Here is a 12,723-nt window from a genome sequence, read left to right as displayed (position 1 = left end):
AAATGAGAAAGATCCCAGAATTAAAATAAAATTTTAAATCACTAAGAAGTTAACTATCATAAATGCTTTAAATTACAGCTGCAAAAGTAAAAAGGTACTTACTTCCCTGAAAGAATGTCTTGCCGGAGCTGTAATACAAACAGGTACCTGACAAATAAAAATGCAGAAAGTCAAAAGTATTTACAATGGCATCTTTCTAGCTCCACTACCTGGAAAAATACTCCAATCCAGTAATCACAACATTTTCATTAACTTCCTCTTGAGAAAAAAGACCTTTGGGATCACTGAGATATACCATGCAACCTTCAAGATCCCACAGCTTTCACTAAAATCAAAGAGAAGAATATTTTTCTCTGTCTGGCAGTGTTCAGGACATTGTCAAAAGCCTTGCTGTTTAGGGATGTACTCTATCTGAGCACACACCACAGCAACCTAGATATCAAAAGTTCAGAATGAAATGTCACTTAAAATAGTAGAAAAGTTCTGAATAAAAGAAACCTGAATTCCATAGAGCCCACGCATTTATTTAGTAGGCCAACTAGGAATTTACAGCCTTCAAACTGTTTGCAGCATTTTAAGCTGTGGCTAATCTTCAGTCCTAGGCATGCTTCATCGCCACTCAGAGCTGGGCTTTGCTGAGGCATGCACAAGTGCCCTGGCTCATACAAGGAACAGGAAGTCACAGGCAGGTTCAGCACTGCTCTGGTCACCGTGGGGTAAGCCTTGCAAAGATGAATGACTCAAGAAAAGAAAGCATGAAGCACTACTGAGAGTCAGCCCAGTAAATGGGAAAATAAACCTCTCCTATCTTTACAAAGAATGCTGGAAAGACAAAGAGTTTTTCATCACAGAGGACATGCAGTGAATTTGGTGAAGGATGAATATTCAGGATAGACAGGAAACAGAAATTAAAAGGAAGATCAAGATTTCTCATGACACACTACAGCAGAATCAGATTTATCCATGCTAGATCTGTGTCACATCTGATTCACATACTTGGCTAATACCTGACTTGCCAATCAATCCTGGATGTTTGCACGCACAGATTAATGGTAGACACATATACTTCTCGTTCTTACTGATGTCCCAAATGATTCACAATCCCATGAACTCTTCTGACTTTGCAAGAAAAATCTGGGCAGTGCTTCTATCAGTGACAGCTGGCCTGTGCAGTGCTGCAGCCCTGTTCTGGTTGGTAGGACTTACTCTTGCTCCTTTTCTGTGTGCAGGCTGACAAGCACTGGCATCTCAATTGCTGCTACTCCAAATCAGCCAAACACCTTAGAAAATTCTCCATAATACTCATGTTGTGGAGACATGTTCCTCTGTTGTTTTTCTAACTAAAATAACTAATCAGGTCACACAAAAGTGACAGAAGATGTCTTCCAAAATACACTGGATTTCAACTGTGTTTTTAAACTGAAAAAAGACAGAATGGGTGAGAGGTTTCAACATTTCCCATTACTGTGCTAATTATGAGAATGTGGTGTTATAATTGCACTAGAAATTGAATTCTACTAGAAAGCAGATCTCCAGAAGGAATTTCAAGTGCCCCCCTCCCCCACCACGTAAGTTCAAAGTTAATGATGATTTTTCTTCCACCTCTTACTCTTATTCCATTTCCCCTTGAAATTATTTTGAGTACAGAAATCCTAATCTTCACCTTTGATCAACATGCTACATGGAAAATATGAAGCCCCCTTTCTCCCTTAAAATTAAAAGAATTAAAAATTCAAGAGTTAAAAAAATTCTTAAATTCAAAAATACTTTCCCCAACAAAAAAAAAAAAAAAAAAACCAAACAAAACAAAAAGGCACCTATTTCTTCACTGTAAAATCAATTTCCATCCTATTTTAATTTTTTTCTTATATAGATTCACAGTGGTCTTCTGTCAAGCTTATAATTAAAAAAAATTGTTCATGACACTGAATATTTAGCTGACTAAAGTGTTTTACTAATTAAAACAGTCTTCTGAAATGTCACCTTTCAGCAGTAATTAGATCACAAAGCACCAGAGGTTAATACTTTCAGACAAAATGTCTTACTCGATCACAGCAATGATCACACAGCTCAGAAACCCAATCTCACAGTGACTAGGATCATATGCTTCAGAGGACTGAGCATGAAATCTTGTGGTAGACAGTAATGGAATAATTTGACCATAGGGAAAATGTAATACTTGTCAGACATGCACTCAGATGTACGAAGACTTACACCAATTTCCAGAAAACACATATTATTCCTACTAATTTAACTGCATTTTCTCATTAGGAGATGTGGGGTTTTCGATTCACTTCAGATCTTATACTCAGTTACTTATGTGGCAGGGATTTCTGTAAGTTAATTATACATTGTATAGGAATATGACCTTTTGGTGAATAAACACTGTTGCACTAAATTTATAACAGATATTAAAGACTCTATGCCTATATCATAAGGTGGTGACAATTAGCTCTTTAATCTTGTCTCAGGCAGTGAAAAAAAACACATGGTCAACACAGCAGATATCAAAGGCGACAGTAATCATATGCCTGCAGGCGTAAGTTTAATGTAAACATCACATGCACATGAACTACAACAATCAACCGTCTTTAAACACCTTAGGCTGATTGGGAGTACACTGATTATTGCCAAGCAAATTAGAAGACATGGAAAGTGCCCTACGGTGATAAACAGAACAAAAGAAAAGATAAAACAGCATTAAGATAGATGACTACTATACAAAGAAGACAAAGTAAGCAGAAACCCTTTCCTCCAGCTGCTCCTTTACCAATTTTCAGAATATCCTCTGAATCACACCAGGTGCTATGAACCCAGCAAGGTATAGGTCTTATAAAAAAAAAAAGCCCACCAGACTGAAACAAAAGACTTTATCAGATACTCTTAAAGTTACTTTATACAATGCAGGCTTTATACTTTCTGTTCCAGAGAATCATGGGGAAGCAGAAGAGATTCCATCAGCTGGTAACCAAGAACTCGAGCTGTCTATTCCCACAATTCTGTGGCCTTTGTACCATTATTAAACCACCCCCATGTTTCAGAGCAAGAGGGACAAAGCAGGGCACTGGCATTTTCGCAGGATATGATGGGAAAAGGTATTAGGAGCAGCTGTCTCCCAGCTGCAGCTCCCCCCACCCAACACTGCCTTTCTTTGCCAACAAAACACAGCATCTCATAGACACTAAAACTCTTGGAGAGGCCTGTGAATGCTTTCTGGCACCAAGTAAAAAAAGATTACATTTTTCTGAGAGTTGCAAAAACACCTAAGAAGGCACACAAAACGGCCACTCTTAGTAAGAAAGTTCAGATCACCTGCTTACAGTACCCCCATGTACTTTAGATGTTTATTTACCCCTCTGCCAGTCACCCAGTTAACCACACGTAGTTCCTACCTTGTAAACTCTTCATGAAGGTTGTTCGGTTCTGATGAATAGTACTTAATTCGAAAATGCAACGTGTACGGAGGTCCAACTGTACATGCAGAGATTTTAATTGGGGAAAAAAGGTTTACACTGGTTGCAGTTCTGGTAAGGCAGAAGAAGCAAGAACCACCCAAGAAACCCCAGACTAATCACATTTTACAAATTCTTCAAAGAAGGAAATACTCAAATATTTTTTTAAATTTCAAAATGCATGCAATACAAAAATTAGACAGTTAACATACTCTATGACACACATTAATTCAAGTTGATTGAACAATAGTCCATTTGGCAAACACATTTTTGTCCAAAGAGGTGTGCCCCACAGCCTGCTGTTAGTGACAGCAAGTTCCAGGTACACTGCCTCTTGCTGGGCCCAGAGGGAGATGGAAGGAACTAGGAAGGAGACAGGTGATGCTCCTTGTTACCAGGCACAAACACTATTTAAAAAAACCCAAATCCTACCAATAGATCATCTTCGACTTAAGCACATGGATGAGAAAAGGTAAGATAAATAAGATGAAAAGTGCTGGAGGGAACTCTGGAAGGTACCCATGAACACATGAAAGCTAACAAATTCCACGAAGTGGAGTTGCAAAAATTGTGTTTTCTAATGTGAGAAGGTGAGTGCTACATCTGATTTTGCATGTAACACAGATAACAAAAAGTTACCCAGCTACCATTAGACTGTGACCAATGCATTCTTATATGCCTTAGCCTCATCCTTCCAAACTAACTGCCTGCTGATATATTAATTGCTAGAAAAAATGAGTTTTTCACACTTTTCTAAGGTCTTCCGTAGCATCACATCAACACAGTGTGCATGTGCCTATTAATGATCCTTCTACTAAAAGACATGCAGCTAAATTTCAAATAATAAGAGCTTTGATTCTGTTTCCAAAGATAGTTCCTAGACGACAGGTTATAGTACCCCAGGCTCACAGTTGGACACCACTAGTAAGGCCTGCATAGGCAAGATAATGACTTGGAAAAAAGAGCAGTGAGCAACACCCATCATGAAAGAAGAACTCTTCATAAAGCATCTGCTGAATGCAAGGAAAGAAAAGTATCCTGTTGTGAGACAGAATTTTACAATACCCAACAAATTGCTTCCCTCTTCGGTTCTCCTCAGAATCGTGATTGGCCAATTTCATTTTTAAAAAGGCCCTTCACAGATTAAACGGACAAAACCAAGAAACTGAACTGGTTGAAGGTGTTGTAGAATCACTGACTGTCCACAAAAAAAGGACAAAGCTATCACAGAAAGTACAGCTGCAAATAATTTAGTCACTTAAGGAAAAGTGATGAAAAAGTGAGAGAAAACCAACCACCAAAACCCTACCCATAGCAGCTATCTTCACCTTGTATTCTAGCAAGCTGACACCTACACACCATGGGGTGACAGCAAACCATCCTAAAGGCTTTTGAAAAACTCCACCATTTACAAAAATCATCTAGATATTTGGATACTTTTCAAAAAAGAAAGGCAAAGCACCATTGAAGCAATAAACAAGATCCATATCTGTGAGGTCCTGCAAGGGGGTCAACAGTTTCCTTGAAAAGTGATGTATTTTAATGTCACAGAAGCAATGTTTTCAGTTGGCCTATCATTGTTGCCAACTGCAGGATAGTAACAAAAAACCCATTAATGCCAATGTTGTACTTTACTCAAGCTTGTAACCAGATTATCAGAGATCCAGGAAGTACTTCCCTGACTTAGTCAATTTCCACAAAAAACTTAGTGGCCAAACTGAACTCTTCCACCCAAAACTACCTTTGATGAAACAGTAGCTGTTTCAAAATTCCATTTCACAAAACAGCAGATATTTCTGCTAGCTTTATTTCTAATATACAACAAAAATAAAATAAAATATTAACCCTATTAGCCAGTACACAATGAAATATTTTCTACTCTCTGAAAAAAAAAAAAAAAAAAGTATGAAATCTGTTCTGGATCAGAAGCAGTGACAGGAACCTCAATCTGTGTCCAGGCAACCTGATTTCACAGATCACACTGAAATTACCTGGCAACCTCCTCTGCCTCAAACAAACAACATGTGTTTAACAAGGGTTACTGCTTAATAAGTATTCTTGTACTCAGATGTAAGATAGTCAGCCAATTACCCATGAAATAAAAATTATTTTCTAAGAAATATTTATTCCAATGAAGGGCATATTTAAACATTCACAATCATGTTCAAATACTCTAAGTTCAAATTCTTTAGGAAGTAACAAAATAAACAGGCAGAGACATAGTACTTACTTTTTATTTGCTTCTTAATGAATTTTGAATGGTCCAACCAGTGCTAAAAAAAGAAAATTCACATTTAAAAGCAGTTCCATTTCAAGATTTTGTTGACTCAAACTAATTACAATAAAATTTATCAGATAAAAATCTCTTAAAAGGAAATACTGCCATATTTATTTTCTAAATTTCTGCACATTTGTGAAATGTTTTTTGGCACATTTAGTAACTTTTCTTCTTTCACGTGGGAAAGCTTGATTTGTAAATTCATCCATACAGCCAGGGAAGTCAGCCATCCAGGGGGGAAACCTCAAAATCCAAAGCCAAAAAGCAGTAGTGTGTAAGGAAAATACCCTTTTGTCCCCAGGTTTAACTATTCCCCAAGTGCCCCTAAGGGCAGCAGGCCAAATCCCTGAGTTTCAGTCTCCTTTCAACCCTGTTTGATGGAGATCCTCCAGATCCTGTACTATTCTGCCTTCCATTGCTTCACAGTCAAGTTTTTTCAAGAAGGATAAAGATTTAACCATCACTAAAAGCATTTGGGAAACACATCTCCCCCTCTCCTTTTTTAAACTAATGGTAAATGATCCTGAATAGACACAACGGTGATGACAAAAACATGTGCTGCCCAGCAAAGTTTAGGTATTCTTTGATCAGTGCAAGTAGCATCTACAGAAGAGTAGCAATAGATACTCTCTGACATAAATTTAGCTTAAATCTTTGACTGCTTCTGCTCAATGTCCTATGTAACGCTGCAATCTGATTTGAAGCAACTCCATGTAAATGCTTCTGTCGCACAAGGTGCTAAAAGAATTTTGGATTTCCTTGAAATAAATGTTATTCTTCCTTTAAACATATATATTTTAAAATTATAAACTAGTTACTATGAAACAAAATCTTGAGAAAAAACAACCCTTCTTCCTTCTTTCCTATTAAAGCACTCATGCTTTCAGAAAAAGGATAATCTCTGAATGACTACTTATCATTCTACTAACACCATGCTACCATGGTTAAATAACTGTGAGAAATTATTTGTTGGATAGTAATGCTGGTATTTATTTACTAAGTATGTCCTAAACCAAGGCAAAAATTTTCTTATCACAGGTATAGATGTGTGTAGATGAAAAGTCTGACAATGTATGACCCTTAAGGTAAATAAATCTCACAAAAGAGGTAGAAAGGGAAATGGAACAACTATTCTTAAGGTCATTTTATTTGCACGAGACTGGCAAGACTCCCTTAGGTGAGGCTGCCAAGGAATCCATCCTTACAATCTGAGAAATCTCTACCAGAATGGAAATAAAACATTACAGTAGTTCATACAAATACATTCCTTAGAGTTGCAAGTAATTTACTGTGCCTCTACTTTACTCTCTTATGAAAAATTATAGCTTTGTGAAATCACGTATTTTTGATAATGAAAAATATCAACATTAAAACTTTGCTTTTATTTTTTACTGAAATTATTCAAGTCTATTACTTTCATACCTCCAGGGCAGATTAATTTTTTATTCTTTAAATACCTAGCTACAAAAATGTCTTTCTCCTCAGTATTTATTTTGGCTAAAGATAAACCACTCAAAGACAAACATACTGATTCCATTAAAAGAAAAATTAGCTTCATGTTAAATAAAACCAAACATAAATAACATCTAAAATACAACCCCAAAGTCCTCCAATAACATTTCACCTGTGACTCCTGTTAGCACTGTGTTCTGTAACAAGCACAGCACAACCTGAACTACAATAATTTCCAATGAAATAACAGCTGACAATCCCATTCTTGGAATGTGGTGTTCTAGGTGTATTAAAACTCAAATAAGAGCAGGTTTCAAACTGATTATTTGCAAATGTAAATACTTCAAATAGGGTTTAAAAATAACCAACAAGACTCCAGAAACTACTTGTGCATACTGTTAAATGACTCTACAGCCTGGACAGGAAGCTATCCTCACTCTCAGTACCCAAGCAGTCAGGGGCAGACTGCTACAGGAGATAAAACACAGCAAGCATTAAACTCATCTCTCTTCAGAAACAAGAGTGAGCTGCTGTTTTATCCCATCCCACACTGCACATTATGGCTGTGTGTGATGCGCCACCACACAGACCACAAAATGCAAACGCAGAGGTAGGGCATGGACCGGCAGTATTATTGGCACAGAGTTCCCAGACCTGGTAGTTTTCATGTAGATTTGTGAACCAGCACTAATTTCAAAATCAGATATTTTGTGCAATTTCTGTGAAACTCAGCCAGAATTTCAACACTTCTTTGCCTCAAATTAATATTAGAGGGCTTCTTCACACTGTATATCATACCTGCTTTCCAAATGTCCCCGAGCTAAAAAAAATTCATAGCACTCTAGTTAAAGTCAAAAATAGGTTTGGGCTTGGCTATATATTGCTTGCTAACTCAGTAACATGGAATCGAAAGCAATGAATTCTGAAGTCTCACAGGAAGCTGAGTAAAACCAGAGGAGACTTTTGCTCTCTCAGCACCTAAGACTGTAGCTCTGCCTATCTTGTGCTCTGGCTAAACAACTGTACATCATTTCAAGATCTGGACTCATTAAAGAAACTTAATGATGGATCTCACAGCATAAGACCAAGACTGATCACGCTCATTTCAACTATACAATACCTCATTCCCTGTATCCACTTTGGACTTGCAAGTATCAGTGCAGAAAAAGGAGGAAGAAAGGGATTAATTGCTTCAAGACTGTGTCATGATAGGAAGACAGTGTCTAAGCTACTTTGCCCACACGAGGGGAAAAACCTGGTCAAACTGCAGGTAATCAAGACTATGATTACTTTAGAACAGAACGAGTAGTTCAGTTGGAAGCGACCTACAATGACCATCTAATCCATCTGCCTGACCACTTCATGTCATTAAGGGCACTGTCCAAAGGTCTCTTAAACACTGACATGCCTGGGGCAACAATCACCTCTCTAAAAAGCCTGTTTCAGTGTTTTACAACCCTCTCCATAAAGAAATGCTTCCCAGTGTCCAGTCTAAACTTCCTCTGGAGCAGCTTTGAATCATTCCCACATGTCCTGTTGCTGAATACCAGGGAGAAGTACTCAGCACCTCCCTCTCTGCTTCCCATCCTCAGGAAGCTGTCGAGACCACTGACTCCTTTAGAGATCACTAACTCCTTTAATTCTGTCAAGTAAATTGGAAGGTGAAATGCTGGATTATCTTCCATTTATTCATCTGTAAACTCAGTAAAATTTCTTTGCTCTATCAAATGGAAAATGTTTCCTATGGTATTGACTGATGCAACACAGTAGCCACTGATTGGGATTCATGTGTTGGAAACACACACCAATCAATTCCACACGAAAGAAACACCATATAAAAAAAAGATTTCTTAAAATACTGGATGCACGTATTTATCTCAGCATTCTCTCCTGTTGATCATTCATTTTATCCAAGTGAAGAGAAAAAAATAAGTACCTCAAATTTCCTAAGTGGTACCAGCCAATATTTTCTCAGAAGAGACGTGCAGCAAGGGAAAGATGTATTTGTGTCAAGATACAGCAGATAAGCTACAGCTGCTAGAGCACTCCAGGTAAGAATGATGGTGCCAAATGAAGACTGAAAGGAGGATTACCACAGGTCAAAATGAACCCATCACACACCTGATCTTTGCAAATTCCACCGCCTCTCTACTTGCTTCCTAACAGAATGAAAATTCCTTGTCTTGATTTATACAGCCCTCAAAGGTGACCTGAAAAGGAAAAAAATTGCATTTGACCCTTTTTGCTTGGCTTTCTTTGGTGGTTTAAAATGCACAAAGGACATCTTAAATAGACAGTTCTCCCTTATGCTTATTTATATATTTAACTATCAGTAAAAGAAAGCCCATTTTTACTGGAAGTTTTATTTGCTAAGAAATATTACTTTAATGCTTTCTCATGCTGTATCTGGAGGTACAAGAGGGAGAGCCATGCTCAATGCTCAAGTTCCAAAAAGAAGGTGTGCTAAACAAAAGTTAGCACCTTTAAAATCAAAAGTCAATTATCCCTTCAACTGTCTCCTTGCTTTCTGGTTTCCTAGGCACCTGAATCCTACCAAGCTGTCTGCCATTACCCACATGACCTTCTAAAGCAGAGAAGTTAAAAATGTATGTATCACATAGGAGGAAGGAATCACCAAAAAACAAGTCAATAAAAACCCTACGCACCAAACCACAGTCTGGAGACTTCTCTACTCTTACAGAGTTAAAAAGGAGCAAAGGAGCAAAAGCCCTTTCCTCTTTTTTTCTGCAGGTGACCTTTTAAATATTATTATAGTAGTAACAGAAAAACAAATGAACCCAAGAGTTCACAACTTAAAACAACAAAAATATTGTTCTCTACACTCATCTAAGATTCCCGGATCCTTCCTAGCAAGTTATCCTCCTCTTGAAAATGGAGGCTCACCTGACTGGTGACTTAGCTACCGACAGAAAAGTTGTAGAGAAGACAAAGATCAATGTTTCTCTGAGATATCCTATGGCAGAAGGATGAGATGCAGGAAAAATCACAGCTAGACAAAACGACTGTCACCATGAGGCTGCTCAGACAAAGCACAAGTGCCCAGGAGGACTGTGGAACCACGATCCTTGAGGATATCAAACATGGCTGAGCAAAGCCTGGAGAAATCAGATACAGCTGAAGCTGCTATGAGAAGAAGCTTGGATATAGACACCCCCTTCAACAAACAAGACTTGCAGGCATCTTTCAGGATGCTGCTCTGCAATTTCACCTACCTGACTTGAAGGGGGAAAAAAAAAAAGGGAATGCACCTGCTACTCAGGTAGCATTCACATCACAAACCCCCAGCCGGGGTTACTGAGGTGAGCAGTTTGTGTTTGGGCTCAGATGAGACCAACTTTTCATAAAATACTGGCAGGATCTTTCTACAGGACTCTCAATCTCAGCGGGTCAATCTTGTTTCAAACCCTCTTCGGATATTGCTGTTGGTATCTTGTTGAATGGAGCCCAGGCACAGGGGTGCAGTACCACATCAATAACATTTGATGTGTGAGGACCAACACAACCAAAGTGCAAAGCTGTATCAGTTTTCTAAGTTGTCTCTGCCCCAAACAAGCCAGGCCAGTTGACTGCCAGCAGTCCCCTTTGACTGACACTATTCTGTGTTACCAGCCATACAGGCATGAAAGCAGCAGTTCTCACATCATGTTCTCTCTTGCCCTGTGAAGGAAGGCAGCCACCTTTCACAAGTTAGAAACAGTGAGACACGCATGCAATGCTGTCCAGTGGCAGAAGGGCAGATGCAGCTGTGATAAGAAAGCTCTGGCTTGTCATCTGGGGAAATACAAGGCCATAGATGCTAACTCCAGAGCCCTGAGGGCACTGGTAGGCCTTAATAGTTTAACCAGCCCTATCTCAGACCTCCAACCCCATATCATGTGGTATTCATGAAAGCCCAGCCTGTCCCAGTCTGAGTCAGCACAGAGCCATCTCAGAAGCATCCAGACACATAACGGGGTTTAACTGTAGTCCAGATGAACTACACATACGTAATGGAGAGCTATATGGATAAGCTTCAGGACAACTATTCTATCCTAATTCATATACATGTGACAACTAAAGAATATTTTGCTTCATACACGTTGTGATAGGAAAAAAATTATATAAAAATTAAATAAATTAAATGAATTATATAAAAGCAACCTTGCCTTGTTTAGCATAATTCTCACTAGGTTTACTCTACAGACAATGAAAGCTGATGCCACTCCAGATCAATTCTAGCAATTAAAACCAAGCTACCTTTAATTTTGAAGCCTGTGTGCAAACAGTCAAAAATAAACCTGAGAGTATTTGTAACAAATGGGAAGCAAACCTGAATAAATGTGAGGAAGCAAACTAAGAAAACCACTTCAGTTTATGCTCCAACCACACACAAAGACAAAAGAAACCAGCAAAAACTGTTAGCTCTCCTGCATAGTCTGAGGCTTGACTTCTTTACACTTAGGAGAGATGTGCAGAAGCATCACTGACAGACAGTGTCACAACCACCTGCCCTGTATGGCTGCTCCTCAAGTCTGTGTCAGAAAAAAGGTCTTCAACCCTCCTGAAACAGAAAGCGCTACTGGAAGACTAAGAACTGGAGATGCTCTGGGAATTCTTAAGTATTTTGGAGTCTCCTACCAAGTGTTCACAGACTGCAATACAGTCTTGAACAGCCACAGCTGCAAGTGTTCCACATTCATCAGGTGTTCTGCATCGCTACAGAGTCAGCCACATTGCCTTTGTCAAGTTACTGAACTGGCATTCGTATCACTATTAGAAACTGAAGCATCAACTGCTACAGGATATTGTACAGCTCTTGGGACCCTCCATCCGTGACTGGTATTTGTTGTTCTGGGCCACAATTCGCAGACACACATCCTGCAACAACCCCAGCCCCAAAGTGCTCGTTATCCAGAGAACAAGAGAGATTCAGGGAGGGGAAACTGAGTGACGGATGAATTTCACAATTTATTCATGGCAAAATAGTATGATTCTACCAGAAGCAGAAAAGGAAACACTTGGTATTATCAAAATATTTACCAGTCTCCCTTCTTCCCCACATCCAATGTACTGAACAATAAGGTTTGTCCCTGTTTTGTTCTGCCTAATGAACACTTGTTATTAGAGTACTGAGAAGTACATAAGGAAAAAGACTCCCAGACATCACACTAGGATGCTAATTGACTGGTTTGAACTGCTCATTTTCCACATCCCTCATATCTTAAGAAGTCACTGCAGTAATATTAGAATCAAGCAGTTGAAACAACCTGATGTGAATGACAACGAGCCTTTAAAAGAAAATTCAGACAGATACAGCAGAAGCAGTCATGAAGCACCAAGTCCGTACAATGCCCTGACCCAATACCTGCTGGAACATCCAGGAATCTCTTTCTTGGCGTGTAGAGGAAACAAAGGCACTCATACTATTCTTTGTGTTCCAGCTTTGCTTCACCCCTAACCCACTGCATTGTTGAAATCCTTTGTTGTAAGTCATATGTGATCCTGACCCTCCCAGAAAAACCTGGTCACAAGGCTACCCTC

At 38.9% G+C, this 12,723-nt stretch overlaps 1 protein-coding gene across 4 annotated transcripts in view; it reads right to left on the bottom strand.

Moving 5' to 3' along the window:
• Positions 1 to 12,723, bottom strand: part of EPB41L4B (erythrocyte membrane protein band 4.1 like 4B) — a 170,823-nt gene that overhangs the window by 101,861 nt on the left and 56,239 nt on the right. For all 4 annotated transcript variants that reach the window (XM_050330019.1, XM_050330029.1, XM_050330040.1 and 1 more), the window contains exons 3-5: positions 5,683 to 5,725; positions 3,393 to 3,471; positions 103 to 147 (exon numbers count right to left, since the gene is read on the bottom strand). In XM_050330019.1, the coding sequence (XP_050185976.1) occupies positions 103 to 147; positions 3,393 to 3,471; positions 5,683 to 5,725 (167 nt within the window). The remainder of the gene's footprint in view (positions 1 to 102; positions 148 to 3,392; positions 3,472 to 5,682; positions 5,726 to 12,723) is intronic.

This window comes from Myiozetetes cayanensis, unplaced genomic scaffold, assembly GCF_022539395.1.
Source record: "Myiozetetes cayanensis isolate MyiCay16 unplaced genomic scaffold, myiCay2020 scf1, whole genome shotgun sequence".
Taxonomy (NCBI): Eukaryota; Metazoa; Chordata; class Aves; order Passeriformes; family Tyrannidae; genus Myiozetetes; species Myiozetetes cayanensis.
The sequence above is the reverse complement of the archived record's forward strand: the minus strand, read 5'-3'. Positions and strand labels throughout refer to the sequence as shown.